This window comes from Thalassophryne amazonica, chromosome 6 (assembly GCF_902500255.1).
Source record: "Thalassophryne amazonica chromosome 6, fThaAma1.1, whole genome shotgun sequence".
In the NCBI taxonomy this organism is placed as follows: domain Eukaryota; kingdom Metazoa; phylum Chordata; class Actinopteri; order Batrachoidiformes; family Batrachoididae; genus Thalassophryne; species Thalassophryne amazonica.
Window position 1 is genome coordinate 14,937,182 of NC_047108.1, and position 22,337 is coordinate 14,959,518.

General features: G+C 42.0%; 1 protein-coding gene across 1 annotated transcript in view; it reads right to left on the reverse strand.

The window, feature by feature from the left end:
* Positions 1-22,337, reverse strand: part of LOC117511876 (cryptochrome-1-like) — a 58,237-nt gene that overhangs the window by 16,533 nt on the left and 19,367 nt on the right. Inside the window, exons 3-7 of the mRNA XM_034171791.1 lie at positions 5,696-5,804; positions 4,623-4,765; positions 4,011-4,195; positions 1,973-2,061; positions 677-817 (exon numbers count right to left, since the gene is read on the reverse strand). Of these exons, the coding sequence (XP_034027682.1) occupies positions 677-817; positions 1,973-2,061; positions 4,011-4,195; positions 4,623-4,765; positions 5,696-5,804 (667 nt within the window). The remainder of the gene's footprint in view (positions 1-676; positions 818-1,972; positions 2,062-4,010; positions 4,196-4,622; positions 4,766-5,695; positions 5,805-22,337) is intronic.

The window sequence follows — 22,337 nt, forward strand, 5'->3', positions numbered from 1 at the left end:
ACAATGGAAAAATATCAAAGTTTTTGAAGGACATTGCTTAGGGTGGGTAGTTTAATCAACTTAAAAACAAATTAACTTAAGCGGGTAGCTTAAAAAAATGAAGAAAAAAAAAAAAACTTAGGACAGGTACTTTAAAAAAAACAAACAAAAAATTAACTTAGGGCGGGTCATGTAATCAACTTTAAACTAAATTAACTTAGTGCGGAAAGTTTAATCAACTAAAAACAATTAACTGTGGGCAGGTAGTTTGTAAGTCCCTTCGACTGCTCCCTTGTTTGCACTTGGGGTCACCACAGCAAATCCAAGGTGGATTTGCATGTTGAATTGGCACAGGTTTTATGCTGGATGCCCTTCCTGACAACTCCACATTACATGCAGGTAGTTTAATCTACTAAAAAAATGGACTTAGTGCAGGTAGTTTAAAAAAAACTTTTAAAAAAAATTTAACTTAGGGTGCGTTGTTTAATCAACTTGAATAAATAAATAATTTAATTCAGGGCGTGTTGTTTAATCAATCTGAATAAAAAATTTAATTTAAGGTGGGTCATTTAATCAACTTTAATAAAAAAAATTATTTAATTTAGGGTGGGTTATAAATCAGTCTTGTGTGTGAGTCGATGTAGAAGTAGTGTGGATGCAAGTCGATGCCAGCTGCACTGTGGAGTTGTGATCTGACCTTGCGGTAGAGGTCAGTGAGCTTGAAGTAGAAAAGACGGCAGGAGAGGCAGCCGAAGCGCAGGTATGGGCTGAGGCCTGTGGGGCTAGCCAGCAGGGAGTTAGCGTTCATCCGGGGACGCTCGAAATTAGCAACCCACGCCTGCAGAGACAGACACAGAGGGACAGAGACACATAAGACCCAAGACACACCGACACAGATTAAAATAAATACATTTATATTTCTTCTATAAAAAAAAAAAGAAAAAAAAAAGTGACTGCACAGTAGATTTTGCAGAGTTAAACTGAGACCAGCAAGTGTAGGTGGTGGAGTTGAATCAAATCTATCATAGGTTTAAATTAAACCCACTGGTGGTGATGACTATTTAACACCCCGGTAGAGTTGATTTAGTGCTGTTTTGAATGGGCTCATATTCCCTCACTGCAGTGTTAAATCAGCAATATAACAAGGGCATATGATGTCATTCAAAACAGTGTTAAATCAGCTCTATGCAGGCATGAGAATGAGACATACTGAAAGTCGGACAGTGGGGTAGGAGCTCCTGGGTTTTAGACAAAATTAGACCCATTTTAAGCCTCATTTTGGCAGACAAGCAGGTTCATGGAAAAAAACAAAAAAACAAACCTCATCGAGACCCCCCCTCGCCCAAAAAAAAAATAGAATTCAGGAAAATTCTCATACCTGTCTATGGGAGTGTAAGTTAAATTCATTAGTGTTAATCAAGACAACACTGTAACAGCAGCAAATGTTTATGTAGCAAATTATTTTTAGGATGCCCACATGCACCTGTAGCAGTGTCAAATTTTGCTAAATTTACTGTGTGAAATGATACGATATGTTTCACCAGGTCACAAAATAAACCACATTGTTAAAACAGGCACTGCTACAAACTCTGTATTCCAACTTTAGTCAAAGGCAGGTTTGTAATATTACAAAATCTGTCACTGGAAAAAACAAAAAACAAACCTACACCAAAATCCATCACAAACTTCTGAGTCTGTTTTTATTTACAGAGCTCATAATATGTTGAATCTTCATTCATGAAATTCAGGACTCATTTGGTGCAGAGACATACTGAAAAACATCCAAAGTCCTTGTGTTACAGGGTGTGAGGGATGGCGCGGAGGGCGTTTCCAGGTCTGGACCTCGCTGGCTCGTGCACGACACCTCAACCAACTTCCATGAAAAGTCGGTTCAGCAATTTGTATGCGATCATGCAAACAGTCCGGCAAACAAACAGGCCCGCGATAAAAGCAACAAAACTTCACACATGCATCAATGCCATGCAGTACTCACCTTCCTCTCCAGATGGCGCTCTATCCTGGTCAGTGCCTCCGTCTCTCCTCCTGGCCACACAGCTGAAGGCAGGCCCTCGGTGTCGAAGCCTGGAAGAATCGTGCATGGAAAGCATTTGAAGTGAAACTGTGTGTTTGGGCTCTGGAGTTACCATGCTGAACGTGCACGCTGCAGCCAGACTGACACCAACTACCTCAGAAAACCTGACATGCTGATTGGGAGAGTCACTCATTTCCAATTCAACAGTCCTAAATCCTGTCAGAACCTTTGCTTACTAAATGCATCGTAGTTGTTATAAGCATGATTAATTATGCAAGATTTATGCACATTTTCAACAGAAATATGTAGTTTGCCATTTGGCCAGTTGTAGAAAATTAATGCAAACAAATCTATCTGTAATGAAATCTCGAGCCAAACAGTAAAAATAAAACTGTGCAAAGACTAAACAATTTATTTGGCTGCAGATAACTGTAATGCAAATTACTGAAAAAATAAGTTTGACATTTTACAGTCCTGTCTGTGAGTGTGTGAGAGAGAACAAGATTACTTGGGGAAAAAACCCTTTCAAACTCGGTGAGAATGTTTCTTGGGCACATATCTTGAGATCATTAACTTTTGTAGAGGATCACACAAAAGCCAAAGTCAATAGAAACATGGTGCAAAAACATTTTGGCTGATGCATCTCCACAGCTAACAGGGTTCAAGACATGATCTGAAGTTTATATTGATCAACAAAAACTTGAAGTTGATTGAGAACATGAACTATCCAACTTGGCTATATCTGGGTGTGCAGAATGTGCAGGGTTTGCATCAGCATCAACAGGTGCATGTCGCTGGCTTGATTGGTGAAAATGTTGTGCAGGTGTCAAGCAGCAGATGGCGCCAGTAGTCACCACCTGTATGAATAGACTGCATGTGTTTGCAAGAAGAAACCAGACAATCTGGAGTGATGCTTAAAGAAGATGAACATGCCACCTGGGTAATCCAATAGGTTGGCTTTAGACTAGATATAGAAACTAGACACCAAGAGTTTAAAAAGATTAATATATGCACAGATTAACAAAGCCTGTCCAAATAGACAGCACATGAAGCACTTGGATCACTGACAAGTGCCCCAAAAGGCCTGACTATATTAAGGCCAGCATCATCTGACACATCTTTACATCTATGCACAGACTCCTCATAAGGTACAGAAGAACAATCAAACACTTGTTGTCATGTTTTATACTCATTATCCTTCACTCTGAAGCTCGCTGATGCAGAAGCCCTCAAAACCACAATCTTAACTGTTGCCAAACTACTTGAAACTGCTCAAAATTATCATCGACAAAACCTCTGAAAACTACCATCATGACATTGCGAAACTACAGCCTAACTGACAGGGACTGGATTGGGCTGATACAAATATTAAGAATTAAAAACATTTACTATATTATTATATCTGCTGATATGTAAATAAAAATGGCACTGATTCCTAACATTTTATTATCAAACCCTTACAAGAAATTAATGTAACAGTCTTGATGTTTTACTGTTTAAACATGAACTTTATTATAATAACCAACAACTAACCAATGTAAGGGTTGGCCTCCTTCACTCAAGCTCACAGCCACTGTCTTGCAGAGCTCAGTATTTGCACAAAATAAGACATGTCATCTATTATGGTCCCGCCTATCTGGCGGCATAGTGACCACATGTCTCTTATTGTTGTAAAACACCTACTCTGAGGGAAAATGAATGACAGCTGGTCGCCTTGCCTCTGTCTGTCTCTTTGACTAATGTGACAAAGAGGTGATGGGGGTCCAAACCATGCAAACAATGCTGGTGGAGCATCCTCTGCTGGTAATAATGGTGCCATTTATACAAGAACATCAGCAGAAAAGCTGAGTAATTTTTCAATTTTTCTGTTTAGAAAAAAGCTTAATGCACCTAACCTAGCAACAGTAGGCTGCACTTTTCCGGATTTGTGACGTTTGCTTTATGACTACATCTTCTAACCAGGTCTGAATTTGTGAGAGTGCTTAGTGCATGTTCTCACCTAACTCCTCCAGAGACGGAACTCCGTATTTGTCTCCGTGGTCTTCGGAGATGGGCGTGACACAGCGCCCCATCAGGGCATCTGATAACGTTTCCACAGGCATCTCAGGAGGATCCAGCCGACTAATCAGGGTCTGGAAACGTTTGTAGGTCAAAGGAGGCTGCCCGCCATTCAGCTCTATGATCCTAAAGGCAGTACGGAAACAATGATTGGTCAAAAAGATGTGAGAGTTAACTGATCATGCTGTAAAAGATCTCAAAACTTGAAATTATTAATAACTAACAAAATCAAGCATGAGAATTCCAAGGATCAGGCATCCTTCAATACGTATTGCAGACTGATTCCAGAAAGGGTCAAGAGGGTGCATGTTTTCTTGGCAACCACCCATTCCACTAGGTGGTTTCACTGATTAACTGATTCTTTCTGCTCAAAGTGATGTTAATCATTGTAACTGCTGCAGGAAACACGATTTGCACAAAGTCGAATATTTGTGGTTTGGTGGGAATTCTGCTAAACATGATGTTTGTATTAAATAAGACAATACATACGTTGTAATTGTGACATTAAACACTCCTCAACATAATGTGCATTGTGCCTTTGTCTATTTCTTACTTGTCAAGGTCATACAGGGTGTGTGAAATCTTAACGATGACCTCCACCCCCGCCTCCGTGGCCAGCTTCTTGATGGCGGCGTCCCTCTCTTTCCCGAATGGCTCCGAATCATATTCAAAGGTCAGCCGAGAAATCTTCCACTCCTAAGAAGCATACCAAAGACAAATGAGATACACAGTATAAAACACTCTGCAGTGGCCATGTTGGATGACCTCTGCCAGGAGCAATTCGTCGATAATTAAAGCAGGGTTCAATTTAGGGTTTGGAAATTTGGAGTCCCCTTCTCATTTGATAGCATTTCCAATTCAATCACTGGGCGGCGTTAAATCGAACCCTGTGCACAGTTTGTCACACAGACTGCGTCAGTTTGAGGTATTCCATTATCACCAGTCATGCACATTTCATGGGGCTTGCGTTGATTCTTTTAGTGGCTCGTAATAAATGTGGATGCAGCAGCCTTTGAAATGAGGGATCTCATGGATCTGATATTTTTATTTATTTTTTCCCCCACTTAAAAACAGATATGGCCAAATTCTTACTGGTGCCTATAAGTTAGGAATGGAGGGACACGAGCCAAAAATATTTATCTTGTGTGAAAAACATTCTGGCTAAATGCATTTGATAGAAAATTTACACCTAAAATCTAAAATGAAGCTTCAACATAATAAATAATTTGCTTAACAGTAATTTATGAATTCCACAGAACTTATCCATGGCCACAAAAAAGAAAGAAAAAAAAAAGAAAAAAGGAAAGTGGTGCCAGCCACATGTGGCCTGCAGGCCGCACAATGAGGAGCCTTACACGTGCACTCACGCATCCACAAAAAGACAAAAGGAAGACATTTTCTGTGGTGTGTCTGTGTTTGTTTGACAGCTTAACTGCTGCGAAACATCGTAAAATAACACTTTGTTTGCCTAATCCACAGTTTTAATTTGAAGGCTGTGTGGGGCGTGACTGCCGCATTCTCAGTCCTGTCTTCACACCGAATAAATAAATGAATGAACGGTGAGTTAGGAGTTAGATAAAAGTCACTCAGATATTCATGTTAAAGTTTGTGTTTTTTTTTTCTTACCTTGAAGAGACGCGGGAACACATTAGCGGGTTGGCCCCTGATGACAAAAAGGCGCGAGTTCAGCTTTCGCAGGCTGGCATCCAGATCCTCCAAACACTGAAGGAGAAACCTGATATAGCAGAAAGAGAATTAAAAAAATAAAATAAATAAATAAAAATGGATCATTAATTTTATTAAAAAGTGAACCAATGACTGTCTCGTTTTTATTGCTTCATAACATTTCCGGCATCTATGTGGGCTGGTGGTTCTGATGGATTTTCTCCATATAGTCTGGTCCTGAAACTTCCTGTACTCCATCCATCCACCTCTACTTCAGCCTTCCCTTCTTTTCTTACAATCTTATCTCTTCTTATCTAATCTCCAAACCACCTCAGTTGGTTTTCCTTTAATTTGCTTCTTCTGTATCTCTGGTTTTATAGTTTCTTATTCTGACTGGTTTTGTAACTGGGGTGGCAGCCAAGCAGTTAAGTGAGCTTGTTTCCAGTCCAGAAGGTTCCTGGGTCACGCCCACCCCTGCCCTTTCTCCATGGAATGTGGAGTTGTGTCAGGAAGGGCACCTCGTGTAGCTATCTGCTGTGGTGACCCCGAGTGAAACAAGGGGAAAGCTGAAGGGTCCACCACTAGTTCTGTAAAGCCCTGGTCCCACCAAATAATGAACAGTGAATAATGAACCATGCACCATGTTATTTTGTTTGGTACAAGAGGACAATCGTGGGAGAATAGTGGCTCTGAGAGACCCTTAGAGGCAGAATATTCAGCTAATGAGGCTCATCTCTGAGTGTGGTGTTAATTTCAAGAAGTTCAAAAATTAGCAACAACAGTGTGGGGCAGTTTGTGTACGAGGTATTACAAGGACTAATAAGGATTTTAGAAGCATGTTTGTGGTGAGGACGAGCACCTGGTGGCTAGAGGACAGGACAGACTATTTTGGCTCAGCCCTCTTGCGCACTACAATTCCACCTGCTTTGTGCGCCGGACGCTGTATATAAAATAATTATTTTGTAGTGGATTAATCATTTTCTGTCAGAGACTGGCAGTTGAAAACACCTCTAATTGCTTCTGGAATCGCAGAGGACTGTCATCTGGACCCTTTTTTCCACCCTCTCTGCTGCTTCATGAGGTGGAGAATGTATTTGGAACAGTTTAAAAGGTAATTATTTGTAATGTTTTAATAGTTTGGTAAAACAGTTGCATGTTCATTCATTCTTTATAAGCAGCTGTAAAAGTATGTTTATGATAGATTTAACATCTTGTTATGGATCAGATGAGCTCCGCTGTGTGCGCACTGACGCAATAACTCGCACTCAAGACAAGCATTTACGCAAAACGCCACCTCCCAAAACAGTGATTTTGCAGTCAATAACGGACGAACACAAAGTTAAAAGTTGGATCACGACCCACCGACAAACGAATGGTGAGCCACCGTAGAAGAAATTTGTGAAATGGAAATGCCTACCTTCTCCCTAACATTCAATAGTAACAAGGCCCAAAAATATTGGTAAAAATGGTTAACATATGCAAAGGTGAAAGTAGTGTGAAATAATGCTCCCCTCCCTTTTTTTTTTTTTGCAGTGAATCACACAGTAAACTCCCACCGGTCAACTTCCTGATATTGAGTTGATTAATCCATGTTAATACAACGGCCCCAGGGGACACCCTCCTCATTCTTAATTCGTACTGGACGGACCTACTTAGGGGGTTTATTGTAACCCGTTGCTATTCAAATCTACTGTCTGTTTTCTTTTTCTTTTTTGAAATGCACCATTGCCCCCCCGTGACCAGTGTTGCCACAGTTACTTTGAAAAAGTAATCCAATTACTGATTATTGATTACTCCTTGAAAAAGTAACTTAGTTACTTTACTGATTACTGAATTGTAAAAGTAACTAAGTTAGATTACTAGTTACTTTTTTAGTTACTTTCCCCAGCTGCCGACAACAACCCATGTCAACATGACAATGATACCTGTTTTGCCAAAACTCACTTTATAGTCACCCTTTCTTGACTTCAATGAAAACAAATACTTGTTTTATAAAAAGTAAAATAAAGACCTCTTTGACCTCATATTTAACTGTTGACAGCACTGTAACAGTAAAACTTGCAATTTCAAACCTACATTGTTTATAAATGTAACTATTAAATTCTAACATTTTTCTAACATTTAAATTCTCTAAACATTTTACTTGTCGAAATTATTATTATTTTAAGCAGTATTAGTAGTTGTAGTACAAAACGGCTTCAAAACTGGACCTTTAATCTAGGTGTTGTGGGGGAGGGGGGCACATCCTTGCCCCACGCCCCCATTCCATCTGGATTCGCCCCTGCTTTGGCGTTTGAGCACAAAGAATGGATAACATTTATTTATGCAGAAAACAGGACCAGATTTACAGGTAAGAAAGTTTTATTGCGTTTTCACATCATGTGGTCCTCAGAAAGAGAGTTTAGGTGCATTTGAGTGGAAAACAGTGTTAGTTGTTGACGCGTCGCGGAGGATCAGCTGTTTTTAACAAGACGATACGGAGCAGCTCAGCTCAGAATTCTAAATAAAGGAGGGAAAAAAGTATAAAAATGTCTTTGTAAAGCTCAGTGCAGGTGTGCTGATCACCGCGCTTTAAGAGGTGAGGACGAGTCGAGCAGCTGCAAAAAAACGCGGATGAAAAGCTCACAGCTCGCTGAAAGTGGGCAGTTCAGTCGAACCCCGACCCCCTGCCCACGGACCAAGTTTAATGCTGCTATCGACCCACAATGTAAAATAATAGTAACGCACAGTGACATGGAGAAGTAACTTTAATCTGATTACTGATTTGGAAAAATTAACGCGTTAGATTACTCGTTACTAAAAAAAGTGGTCAGATTAGAGTAACGTGTTACTAAGTAACGCGTTACCGGCATCACTGCCCATGACCCACCTGTTCTAAGTTCTATGTGTGGTATATTTTCTATGTTTTATTCTTCTCTGTAAGATTAGAAAACCTTGATTAAATATAAAGTTAAAAAAAGGTGGACCATGGTGTAAAAATGACTGTGTTTAAAACAGCAGCAGAAATAAAGCCAGCGAGAAGGAGCACAGAGGCGACTGTCCAGGAACCCATGGATCGGTTCTAGCTGATCTGGCTATGGATGTGTTTTTTTTTTTTTTTTTTCTTTGGGAAGTGAGCCACACAGTTCAATCAATTCAATCAATCAATTTTTTTATATAGCGCCAAATCACAACAAACAGTTGCCCCAAGGCGCTTTATATTGTAAGGCAAGGCCATACAATAATTATGTAAAACCCCAACGGTCAAAACGACCCCCTGTGAGCAAGCACTTGGCTACAGTGGGAAGGAAAAACTCCCTTTTAACAGGAAGAAACCTCCAGCAGAACCAGGCTCAGGGAGGGGCAGTCTTCTGCTGGGACTGGTTGGGGCTGAGGGAGAGAACCAGGAAAAAGACATGCTGTGGAGGGGAGCAGAGATCGATCACTAATGATTAAATGCAGAGTGGTGCATACAGAGCAAAAAGAGAAAGAAACAGTGCATCATGGGAACCCCCCAGCAGTCTACGTCTATAGCAGCATAACTAAGGGATGGTTCAGGGTCACCTGATCCAGCCCTAACTATAAGCTTTAGCAAAAAGGAAAGTTTTAAGCCTAATCTTAAAAGTAGAGAGGGTGTCTGTCTCCCTGATCTGAATTGGGAGCTGGTTCCACAGGAGAGGAGCCTGAAAGCTGAAGGCTCTGCCTCCCATTCTACTCTTACAAACCCTAGGAACTACAAGTAAGCCTGCAGTCTGAGAGCGAAGCGCTCTATTGGGGTGATATGGTACTACGAGGTCCCTAAGATAAGATGGGACCTGATTATTCAAAACCTTATAAGTAAGAAGAAGAATTTTAAATTCTATTCTAGAATTAACAGGAAGCCAATGAAGAGAGGCCAATATGGGTGAGATATGCTCTCTCCTTCCACACAGTTGCGGTTATGATTAAAGCGGCCACCTCATTGTAGTGTCTTTTTGTCTGTGGTCACAGAGAGCTGGGCAAACACGCAGAACTGCTGCTTTTAATGACTCTGGAACACAGGTGAACAGCAGCCTGGCGCACGTAATGCACACACCGGCCAGTGTCGTGCCAAAGTAGTTATCCCTGTCAGAATGTGTATCCTCTGGCACGGGAGCGCGCAATCACTCAGTGCAGCGTCTGTTTTTGGACGGTGTTTAAAAAATGTGACAACATCTTCAATGGATGCTGTGAATTGTAAACTCACACTTTAAAGGGACCAGTTGTGGGAGGGCTGGAGGTTTGGACCAAACCCATGCCTAAACGTGCACCAATGTCACGTTACATGGTGCTACATGGATCATATGTGGCTTTATGTGGATCATATGCGGCGACATGAGGCATTCAAGGCTGGATGGGGCTCAAATGACAGGTCAGTCGTGGTTCAGTAGAGGCTGAGGTACAAAGAGGCACATTAGTAGCGGATACTTGATAGCTTAAAACGTAGATCATTCTTCAAATAATCACTGACACACCCAAGCGTGGCTCATTATTCATGGCTTGTTATTCGGTGGGACCAAGGCTTAACTCTCAACCTTCTCATTTCTCCTCCTGCACCCCTTGGTTGTCACGGAAAGGGGAGGAGAAATAAAAAAAACAAATGTGCTCTGCTCTCCTAGTCATGAATGGACAGTGAAATCAACCGATCATATAACCTCAACTGTATTAAGACATCATGAGCATAACTTTGTTATGATGATGAAACTAAGCAAATGAATTGTTACACAGGTAGAAAATGTCTGAAAGAACATCAATCACATGTCGAATATCTATATATTAAAAGCGTGCGTGTGTGAGTTTTTAGGACATTCACTGTGAGTACTTAATATAATTGCAAATATGTTACAAAAATATATGCATGACTCAAGAAAGTAAAAACACTTATTTCCATTGTGGTCCATTTAAAATCAAATTAAAATAGATTGAATAATAAAGAAAATAATATTAATAATACAGACAATACTAATAATGATAATATTAACTGTGTATATGATAACTTAATTTATAAATACATTAAGACAGAAAATTAACATAAAATAATTATGTGGATCAAGTGTGTTGCTAACTCACTGTCATCCTACATACGAGGAATATCTCTGCTTGCTCTCTGTCTTTTCTGCCATCTTCTCTGCTTAAGACATTCTTAGGCTTCTTAAAAGTCCTCCTCTTACCAGTTTGGCCACTTAGGAGCTCTCTTAAGGCCTAAGGTGCTTTGCAGACAACTTTCATCTTACCAAGGGAAAATTCTAAGAAATGTCTAATGCCGCGTTCACACCGGGCGCGACGTGAGTGACAGCAGCGACAGGTTGCCATGTAATCCCTATGGAACGATGCATTTTGGCGCCAAGTCACGCAGTGCGACGCGAATAAAGTGATGTGAATTAAGTGACGCGAGTGAAGCGATTTTGAGCGATTGGCGTGTTTGTGGCGCGATACTGCGTCGCATCACGTCACGTTGCCCTCCTCCCCAAGGTGAAAAATCTGAACTTTTTCGTCTCGTTGCGCCGCCATGACCAATCAGGTACTGAATATGTAGTGACGTGGAGATGTCAACATGTCCTGTATCTGGTAGCCAGCCTGTGAGCAGGACTTATGTCTCTTTTGTCCTTTATTTCACAATTATGACAGAGTTTTTGGGGGAAGAGCGAGGAGCAGCCCCACAGCAGGCAGCAGTTTTTTTTTGTTTTTTTTAAATTGTTTACATGTGAAACAAATTGTTTACAAATTGTTTACACGCGACCCCCACAAATTTGTAGCGTCTGATCGCACCCGGGGTGAACGCGACATAAGAACTTGAGGAATTCTAAGATTTTTCTTAAGCCATGTAATCCCTATGGAAGGACGCGTTGTGGTGCCAAGCCACACAGCGCGACGCGATGGACGCGAATGAAGCAACGTGAGTGAAGCGATTTTGAGTGATTGGCGCGTTTGTGGCACGATATTGCGTCGCGTCATGTCACGTTGCCCTCCTCCTCAAGTTGAAAAATCTGAACTTTTTCACCCCGTCGTGCCGCGATGACCAATCAGGGACTGGGTATGTAGTGATGTGGAGATGTCTAGAGTGTGACTGAGTTGGATGTGAACATGTCCTGTCTCTGGTAGCCAGCCTGAGAGTTTTTGGAGGAAGAGTGAGCTGCAGCCCCGCAGCAGGGGGGAGCGGAGTTTTTTTTTTTCTTCACGTGCGCGCGTGAGCGAAATGTCCGTGAAGATTATTTTATTTATTAACTACACAAATGTATAATAAAACAAATGGTGACTGGTTTCTAAACAATTATGACAGAGTTTTGGGGGGAAGAGCGAGCAGCAGGGGCAGCGGAGTTTTTTTATTTTTTATTTATTTATTTATTTAATTGTTTACATGTGCGCGCGTGAACGGAACAGGAAGTCCTCAAACTGGGTCCTGCAGAGGCGGAAGGACCGCTGAAAGCGGCCGTCATCCAGACACAGCTCCTGCAGCAAATAATGAAGCTCCCCGAATTGGGAACGTCTCTTGACGTTTGTCAGCTTTCCACAACAACTCGCTCCATGTGATCAAGGTCCGTCTTGTTAACTTGACTAACAGCCGGAGCAGGCGAGCGGAATGGAAGCTCCTCTTATTTGATGACACACTGAGGCGAATTTTTGCAGTGAAAGCAGTGTGACACACCGGGCAATGGTGGCGCGTCAGAACACGTGGCGACGGATGCAAATTTGTGGCATCTGGTCGCGCCCGGTGTGAACGCGGCATTAGAATAACATCACAAGGAGCTATTTTTAGCCTTAGACTGCTTCATGGATACAGGCCCTGACCTTTAACCCTTGTCTTTATTCTTCAGCCACACAAAAGTGCAGATGCACTTTTCCAGCTCTCCCATTTAGATCTCAAGCAATCACTCAATCAGTATTTATTTATTTATATAACCCTTTACAACCTTTTGTCTTTAATCTCTTTAAAGTCACTACAACCATAACCAGGTCAAAAAGGTTTAAAGCTCAAAGAAGATCCGTGACACAGACCTCGTCTCAGAAACCAGAGTCCTCACAGCCGACATACGTGTTCTGGTTTCCTTTTCTCCTTCATGTACCTTGAAAACTCTTTATCAATTTACATTTTCCTTGGTTTTGCAAAGTTTCAATAACTTAAAAACACATTTTTGCTCCATCTATTGTGTAAACTATTATAGACAAAATTCCCCAACAATACCTTCTATTAAAGATCATTCCCATTTTGCCAATATTCAGTATTTTCCACTATGTTTTTACATTTTAAGATGTTAAAATAACAAAGCCTACTTTTCATCTGTCACACTTCAGACTCCACACACTGCAGCCTGTTTTGCAGGCATCAGCTTATTATCAGCATTCAATTAACACAGGCCCGCCTGTCTAGACGGTGCTTTAGTCTGTGATGGTGCGTCTGACCCGTAAACGCGACCACGAGCAGAATCGAGCTGGCTCTGTGTGACCCTGCTGGTCTGAATACTACCAGCTCAATGACAGGCAAAGCTGCATGTGCTTCAAATCCCATGTCAGACAGATGGTGCCGGACTGAGAGGCCGCACACTTCAGGCACGTGCAGGCAAAGTGAACGTGCCACGCACGCACGCACGCGCGCACACACCCTGAACGTGGAGGGGGTTCCGTAACTGTCCTTAAACATCCTCCGAGGACGTGATGATCTTTCTTCAGACCAGCAGGGGTACTACACTCAGGGGTTCCCTACACATTTTAACATGTGCAGCGCCCTGAGACACGACACACAGCCGATGTGTCCAGACTGTTTTATGTTACATTTGAACCCAATGCATGTATCAGTAAGTATTTACCTTTGAGATATTTTTCCCGCTACCACGTCCCAACAGCCAGGGGCTGTGAGCATGGACCTCAACCGCCACCCAATCCTCTCTGCACCCGACCCCCATGGTCCCCTCTGCAGGTGGTGAACCCACAGGAGGACGGGCCCACGTTGCTCCTTCGGGCTGAGCCCAGCCGGGCCCCATGGGCTAAGGCCCGACCACCAGGCGCTTGCGCACGAGCCCCAACCCCAGGCCTGGCTCCAGGGTGGGACCCCGGCTCCGCCATACCGGGCGACATTTCGGTCCTTGATCTTTCACTGGTCATGGAGGTTCTGAGCTGCCCTTAGTCTGACCCGTCACCTAGGACCTGTTTGCCTTGGGAGACCCTACAGGGAGCACAAAGCCCCCGACAACATAGTTCCTAGGATCATCCGGGTACGTAAACTCTCCCACCATGATAAGGTGGCAGCTAGAGGGGGAGCTGATGAAAATCAGCACCTCCAAATCCGAGGCCATGGTTCTCAACTGGAAAAAGGTGCTTTGCCCTCTTCAGGTCGGTGGAGTGTCCTTGCCTCAAGTGGAGGAGTTTAAGTATCTCGGGGTCTTATTCACGAGTGAGGGACGGATGGAACGTGAGATCGATAGACGGATCGGTGCAGCGTCTGCAGTGATGCGGTCACGGTCACTGTATCGGACCGTCGTGGTGAAGAGAGTTGAGTAGGGGGGCAAAGGTCTCGATTTACCGATCGATCTACGTTCCGATCCTCACCTATGGTCATGAGAATTTGCTCATGACCGAAAGAACGAGATCGCGGGTACAAGCGGCCGAGATGAGTTTCCTCTGCACGGTGGCTGGGCGCTCCCTTAGAGATAGGGTGAGGAGCTCGGTCACTCAGTAGGAGCTCGGAGTCGAGCCACTGCTCCTCCACGTCGAAAGGAGTCAGCTGAGGTGGCTCGGGCATCTTTTCCGGATGCCCCCTGGATGCCTCGCTGGAGAGGTGTTCCGGGCACATCACATGTGAGGAGGCCCCGGGGAAGACCCAGGACACGCTGGAAGGATTACATCTCTCGGCTAGCTTGGGAACGCCTTGGGGTTCCCCCGGAGGAGCTAGGGGAGGTGTGTGTGGATCGGGAGGTCTGGGCGGCTTTGCTTGAGCTGCTGCCCCCGCGACCCGACTCCGGATAAAGCGGAAGAAAATGGATGGATGGATATTTTTCTCGCATAATGCAGCTGCACTCACCATGAAAAACAGTTGCACTGAAGGATATATTGTCACATGTTGCTTTTGAAGAGCTAATTGCAGACTGTAAATATAAAATCCCAGTCATATGGAAAACTGTCAGTCTGACCCTTTGCCTGCACCCATCTCATCTCACACACCTATCTAATTTTTTGTAATAGTAATGTTTGTGATTGTGCAGCACTTTGTGATGTCTTCTGGTGAAAAGTGAGCTGTGAGAATTATGCGTTTGCCCATCTGCACTCATACAGGTGTGTGCATGTGGGTGTAAATGCTCCCATGTTTGAGACTGCCTGTTTTGTTGCAGAGTTAGCCACTTTCCACCTCTGGTTCCTAGCTGTCTCCCCTGTGTGTGAGCATGTGTATACGCCCTAGCCATATATTGGGCTTATATAACTGTTCTGGCCTACATTTGCTGGGACAGCCAGTCCACACAGGAACACAATCCTTCAGTCTAGTAACCTCATTCCAGGCTACACACACACGTTCTGTGGGTGTACAATAACTTAGGAACAGTCATTAAAAAAATAAAATAAAAATATTTTTCATTATTCAAAACATTTGCAAAAAATTAGATAAAAAAATTTGTCATTATTTGACATTCTTCAGTAAATCTGATGTGACATTTTGTTGAATGACTTTTCTGATATTTTTAGCAACGTGACGAGAGGCGTGTGACCGTCATTGTCTGCACGCAATGTTTGTATTTACGTTAGTAAGATACGTTGAAGAGAAGTAATTCAATTTGGGTCAAATGTTTTTGGTACACTGGGCCTAAGGATGGGAAGATATCTGATTTTAGTTTCAGATCAGCCAGCGATCAAACTTTGGTCAAATGTCCCACCCTGCGCTCATACACAGGAAAACGTCTCATTTCATGGAAATACGTCCAGATATTTTATTATTTATGAACTTGACTATTAAAATGCCGACATCACGTTTACTTTGAATTGAGGGTGCGGAAACACTGTGCGCTTTTAATCTCACCTTATGACATCACATGGACCTGCTGCATCCTCCAAACACGTAGACATACACACACACTTCAATAATTTAATCTAAGTTGACATTCTTTTTGTATTAAAACATAACGAGGAACAATACTCTCAGAATAAACAGCTTCAAATGAAGAGAAAGTTCAGGGATCAAAAGTTTCACAAATCTGTCTGCACCGACCACTATCTGGACAATCATTTTTGTTTCTCATCAGCAGGAAATGATGAAGTGAGCTCCAGTGAGATCTCAGCATGTGTACTTATTAAATAATAATAATCATCATGTATCTATGGACGTTTAGTGATTAGTGTTATGCTGATTTCTGACCCGATCTTCCTCTTCTGCCAGTCTTATCACAGAAGCTATCGTGACGGCTTTAAAGATAATCTTATCTAATATTCCTGCTGTGTGTGGTGTGTTCAGAGCGCTCTAGTCTTCTTGGAAGGCATCGGGACCGTTCAGACCTTAAATTGTGAATATTCAATATGTTGGATCGTCTTGGCTCCATGTCCCAGTGTGTGGGGTGTGACCCGAGCACAAACCAGCATGCAACCTGTTGAATAGGACGTGTAACCAAGCAGAAAGTGAGGAGACGAGAACATGGAGGGGAATCCAAAATCATTTTCTCCGAAGTCATGTTTGATCGAGAGGTTTTGTGAGATTTCCCGTCTGACCTGGGAATGTTTGTGAGTGAAATCTGTTGGTGTGTGGTCATGTGTTGTCTTTACCATGTGGCTACACACACACACACACACACACACACACACACACACACACACACACACACACACACACACACACACACACACACACACACACACACACACACACACACACACACACACACACACAACCACCAAAACGGTTAGATCTATGATTTTTTTAGTCACCATGTGTGAGATCTTTCAGGTATTTAAAACATACAGACAATTTTAAAATCCTGCCGTGTGAACCAGGTGTAAGTGGGTCAGGATCCCCTCACCAATAACACATTTCACACTCTGACCTACATCTCTTTCTGGGTTTCTTGGTCATTTTTCATCAATTGTACAAAAACAACAACAACAAAAAAACAAACAAAAAAACTAATAATTCGCCCCAACTTTACTGATTTTGTTCCTAACCTCAATCTGTCTTGCATTATAATACTTGTTTTTAATCTATTTTCTGGACACTGAATCTTGTGGGTCATAAATGTCAATATTCAGAGTTTGGAAATAATGATGAACCAAAACCCCCCCCCAAAAAACAAAACCTGTTTAAGGACCTGTGGCCCACTCTTGGGTCAACTGTGCTGGAAATTATTAACCTGTCACTAATCTCAGGATCTGCTCCTACAAGTTTCAAATCTGCAGTGATTATATCATTACTTAAGTTCTTGACTCCAGTGTACTGAGAAATTACAGGTCGACACCAAATCTATTGTTTTGTTCTAAAATTCTTGAAAAACTGGTTTCAGAGCAGCTCAGGGACCACCTTACTGAGATGAATCTTTATGAGCCTCTGTAGTCTCCTTTTAGAACATATCATTCCACAGAGACAGTGCTCACTAAGGTGGTAAATAATCTTCTGCTTGCAATGGCTTCAGACACCACTATGGTTCTGGTGCTGTTAGATCAGTGGGGGAACACCAGGATAAATGGTCAAAGGACATTCGGATGAGTTTGTACAAACTGTCCTTAAATAATCACCAGAGGTCGGTCTCCATCAGGACAATCAATCACAGCACCACATACGAGGTCTGTTAGAAAAGTATTGGATCTTTTTATTTTTTGCTAAAACCTGATGGATTTGAATCACGTGTGCTTGCATCAGCCAACCTTGAATCTTCGTGCACATGCGTGAACTTTTTCACACCTGTCGATTGCATCATTTTCTGGTAAGCAGCCTTTGTGTGAGGACATGTGTCGTGCGCTCGGCGGATTTACATTTCAAGGAAAAAGACGGAACGACTGGAGCAGCGCCGCATCAAATTTTGCCAGAAACTGGGCGACAGCCAGGTGGAAACCATTTGGAAGATTCAGACGGCTTTCGGTGACTTTTCAGTCATGTGACTATCCGAGAAATTGTGGAAGAGGTGGGCATGTCACAGCATGTCCTGTGAGACTTCAACACGGAGGCACTTCTGCTGCGCCGTCAGCAGCAGCATGAATTTCGCCGCCAATCTTTTCATGGCCAAATTTTCTGTCACAGTGGAATGTACTGAAAAAGTGCTGATGTCCACCTCTTCCGCAATTTCTTGGACAGTCACACGATGGTCCCGCATCACCAAAGTGTTCACTTTGGAAATGATCTGGTCATTTCAGCATGTTGATGGCCGACCGGAGCGTGGCTCGCTCTCCACCGTTGTGAGGATGTATTTAAACCGGTTGTACCGCTCCTTAATCTGTGTGATGCCCATAGGATCGTCACCGAAAGCCGTCTGAATCTTTCGAATGGTTTCCACCTGGCTGTCGCCCAGTTTCTGGCAAAATTTGATGCGGCGCTGCTCCAGTCGTTCTGTCTTTTTCCTTGAAATGAAAATCCGCTGAGCACACTATACATGTCCTCACACAAAGGCTGCTTACCAGAAAATGATGCAATCGACAGGCGTGAAAAAGGTCACACATGCGCATGAAGGTTCAAGGTTTGCTCATGCAAGTACACGTGATTCAAATCCATCAGGTTTTTGCAAAAATAAAAAGATCCAATACTTTTCTAACAGACCTCGTATTAAAAATATTAAAGTGTCATTACAGAGGTCTTATTTAAAATATAGCGAACACTCATTTGAATCTGGAACATTGTGAGATTGGACTGTTTGTCCTTACTGGGGTTCTTCTGAATGATAATTTCTGTCTTCATGACCCACAAGACCAAAGAATCTCCCAGTACAATTTTTACAACAGGACTTCAAAGATCTTTCTGGGCTCTAAAATAATAATAATAATAATAATAATAAAAAATAAATAAATTCTAGCAAGTTTTGTAAAAGAAACACTACAAGTCTGTCTGAGATCTACAGGTCTGTATATAATTTGGTTTCATGACCTCCTGTTAGTATTTCATAGTACCTACAGGTGTATCAACCAAATCCTCGAAAATCCATTTTAAATATCATCTTTATCAGTGTTTCCCTACAGTACTGTTAGCCTGATTAGCCGCAAAGCTAACAAGAAAACAACAAAACAAATAAAAAACAAAACAGCCAAATAAGTTTTAATTTGGATCTTAATGATTTAAATTGAAATTGAGAATCAGCACTGATGAAGCCAATGTGTTTAAAAAAAAAAAAAAAAAAAAAATCAAATGCTGTGATGTTTAGTGTGGTCCGAGTGATGGTTTCTGGGAAAACATCAATCAATCAATCAATTTTTTTTTTATATAGCGCCAAATCACAACAAACAGTTGCCCCAAGGCGCTTTATATTGTAAGGCAAGGCCATACAATAATGATGTAAAACCCCAACGGTCAAAACGACCCCCTGTGAGCAAGCACTTGGCTACAGTGGGAAGGAAAAACTCCCTTTTAACAGGAAGAAACCTCCAGCAGAACCAGGCTCAGGGAGGGGCAGTCTTCTGCTGGGACTGGTTGGGGCTGAGGGAGAGAACCAGGAAAAAGACATGCTGTGGAGGGGAGCAGAGATCGATCACTAATGATTAAATGCAGAGTGGTGCATACAGAGCAAAAAGAGAAAGAAACAGTGCATCATGGGAACCCATGTTCCCATGATGGAAAACATGTCGCAGGAACGATAGTTACTAACTGGCCCAGTTTCCTTTGAGTGGACATGCTTTACCACATTTTCTGGACTTAGACTTTGAAGAAAAGGTGGGTGCACATGCATCCTAAGATCTCTCAGCGACGTGTTTTGCATTTTTGAGTGCCTCACATTTTTCAGCGCAATGCACCTCGTGACTGGGGGGCAGGGTTGGTGAGTACCACCAGGCCTGGAAATACACTGAACAAAAATATAAATGCAACGCTTTTGTTTTTGCTCCCATTTTTCATGAACTGAACTCAAAGATCTAAAAGATTTTCTATATACACAAAAGCTCTATTTCTCTCAAATATTGTTCACAAATTTGTGTTAGTGAGCACTTCTCCTTTGCCAAGATAATGCATCCCACCTCACAGGTGTGGCACATAAAGATGCTGATTAGACAGTATGATTATTGCACAGGTGTGCCTTAGGCTGGCCACAATAAAAGGCCACAGGAGCATGCACGAATGTAAAAACCCAACGCAATTCCTTCATGTCAATATTCAGCGCGCGCGCACACACACACACACACACACACTTCAATCCGGTTGTTAATTGTGATGTAACGCATCGTGATTTTCAACTTCCGGCTCCAAACAAAAAAGGCGCGCTGTCATTAACATTGAGAACTGCACTGAGACGATCTGATCAGGATGCACTTACACCGTTGCACACGGACAACAACATTACCATCGCAACATAAAACTCTTTGTATATTGTGCCTAAAACTCTCCTGGATATATTAACTAGGTTTTTAGACGTTATTGCATTTGTTTTATGTAAAAATGTCAGACGCTCAGGTTGTTTCTCCGTTATTTTCAATGGGAGTTGCTGCGAGCTGCGATCGCTTCCTGTTCATGTTGTTCGGGGGGAAAGTGAAGTTCGCACTTTAACATCCTGTTTATTGTAATAATTTTTTTTATTTTTTTTTATTAACAAACAGATGTATATTTTACCTGTGCATAATAAAATATATAAAGTAAAAAGAAAAAAAAAAAGTTTTATTAAGTGTTACCTTACCTTAGAAACAGATGAATGTGGTTAACGGAGGTGGAGGCGGAGAACGGCGGGACGGAGGTTTGCGCACACTGTAAACACAAACTAAACTTAAACTGTAGATCCTTAAAAGGATCATACAGACGTAACTTTAATTGTAAACTTGCAGGTCTTTGGACCTGGAAACAGATTTATCACGTGATGCATTACATCAGCACTTAGCAACCGGATACTTTTCTCTAAGTATACATTGTTTTTGCATTAAAACACAACCAGGAACAACCACGAGAGTTCACCTGAACAAAAGTTCAACACTGTCAGAACAACCAGCTTCAAATGAAGAGAAGGTTCAGAGATGACATTGCGCAAGGCTGATGGCTGAGCACCACAGGGTGCTGGACTGACCACGAGATGGTCTGACTGAAGCTGATGCAGCACATTGCAGTCTGCTTTTGGAATGTACTCTTCCATGAGGACAGCTTGTGTTGTGGCCCACTGATGTGACGGATAGACACTGGTCCTGTGCCCCAGGGCGCTGGATGAGCCCTTGCCATTGACAGTATGCTCATCTCAATAATGCACTTGGTTTTTAATGTTATTCTGGTTTTCTGTTTCTTCAGCTTGGTAAAAACTTTGTAAATACCTTGTAACTGTTAGAATGGCCTAAGCAGTGGGTCACCCCTCTGAGTCTGATCTGCTTGAGGTTTCTTCCTCAGTATCATCAGAGGGAGTTTTCTCTTACCACTGTTGCGTGTGTGCATGATCTATGGATTGGTCAGGTTAGACCTTACTCGTGTGAAGCACTATGAGGCAGCTTGGTTGTGATTAGGTGCTGTTAAAAAAAAATAATAAATTGAAAATGAAATTATTTCCATTTCCACAATCATAAAATAAAGAATAAATACAAACATTATGTTGGGAAAATTCAATTATTATTGTTTTCAGTCATCACTTCATGTGGATAATACAGATGTTTTTGGGGGGGCGGTGGCCTGTTACTGGGATCCAATAAGGTGGTAAGCTTGGTCAAAACTACCATATGTTCCAGAGTATGAGTTGTGTTTACATAAAAATAAATAAAATAATCACACATTCGTTGCTAATAGGAATAATTGTAAAGAATATTTATATGGGACTTTCCCACAAATCAAAGCACAAATAGTAAGACTTACACTTCAGAAAATGCAGTAAAGCAAAAACTGTCAATAGAAAATGTACAATTAAAAAAAATATATACAGGAAGGGGCGGGACACTAAACCTTCAGGAAAACAGACAGCAAAAGATGCTCCAATCTCATTCTACAGAAAATGTGCTTATTTCTTCATTTAACAAAACTGATGATATGGCTCAAAAGAAAGACGTGGGTCTTAACAGTCCTACAGAATTTTCTATAACTGTAAAACTTCCAACTTTCAAGAAAAAGACTGTTGAAAGAAGAATGTTTGTGCACGACTGGTCATAAATAAGAGCGATTATGAACGAGCATTTATTAGATCTTTGTTGGCCATAAAGGTTATAATATGCTAACTGTGGTTTCCTCCATTCATAAAATGGAATGGTTTTCTGGAGTATTTTAATTTGTTAAGCTACAGTTAAGGTAAAAATAATAGTAGTAATTGGATGATGGACTTCCACAGTTGAACATGCAGGTGTCAGAGCAGCTGTCCAGGTTTTAGCGTCTGAGCCTCTTCTTCCGCCGCAGACATCTGTCTGATCAGATCGAACAGATGTCTAATGCCAACCTGTGTTTGAGCGGTGATACTGTGTTTACCCCAAAAGGAAGGAGGGTGAAAATACAGCCCAATTACATTTTGATATGAAAGGTGAAATTCAATTTAGGACCTCAATGTTTCAG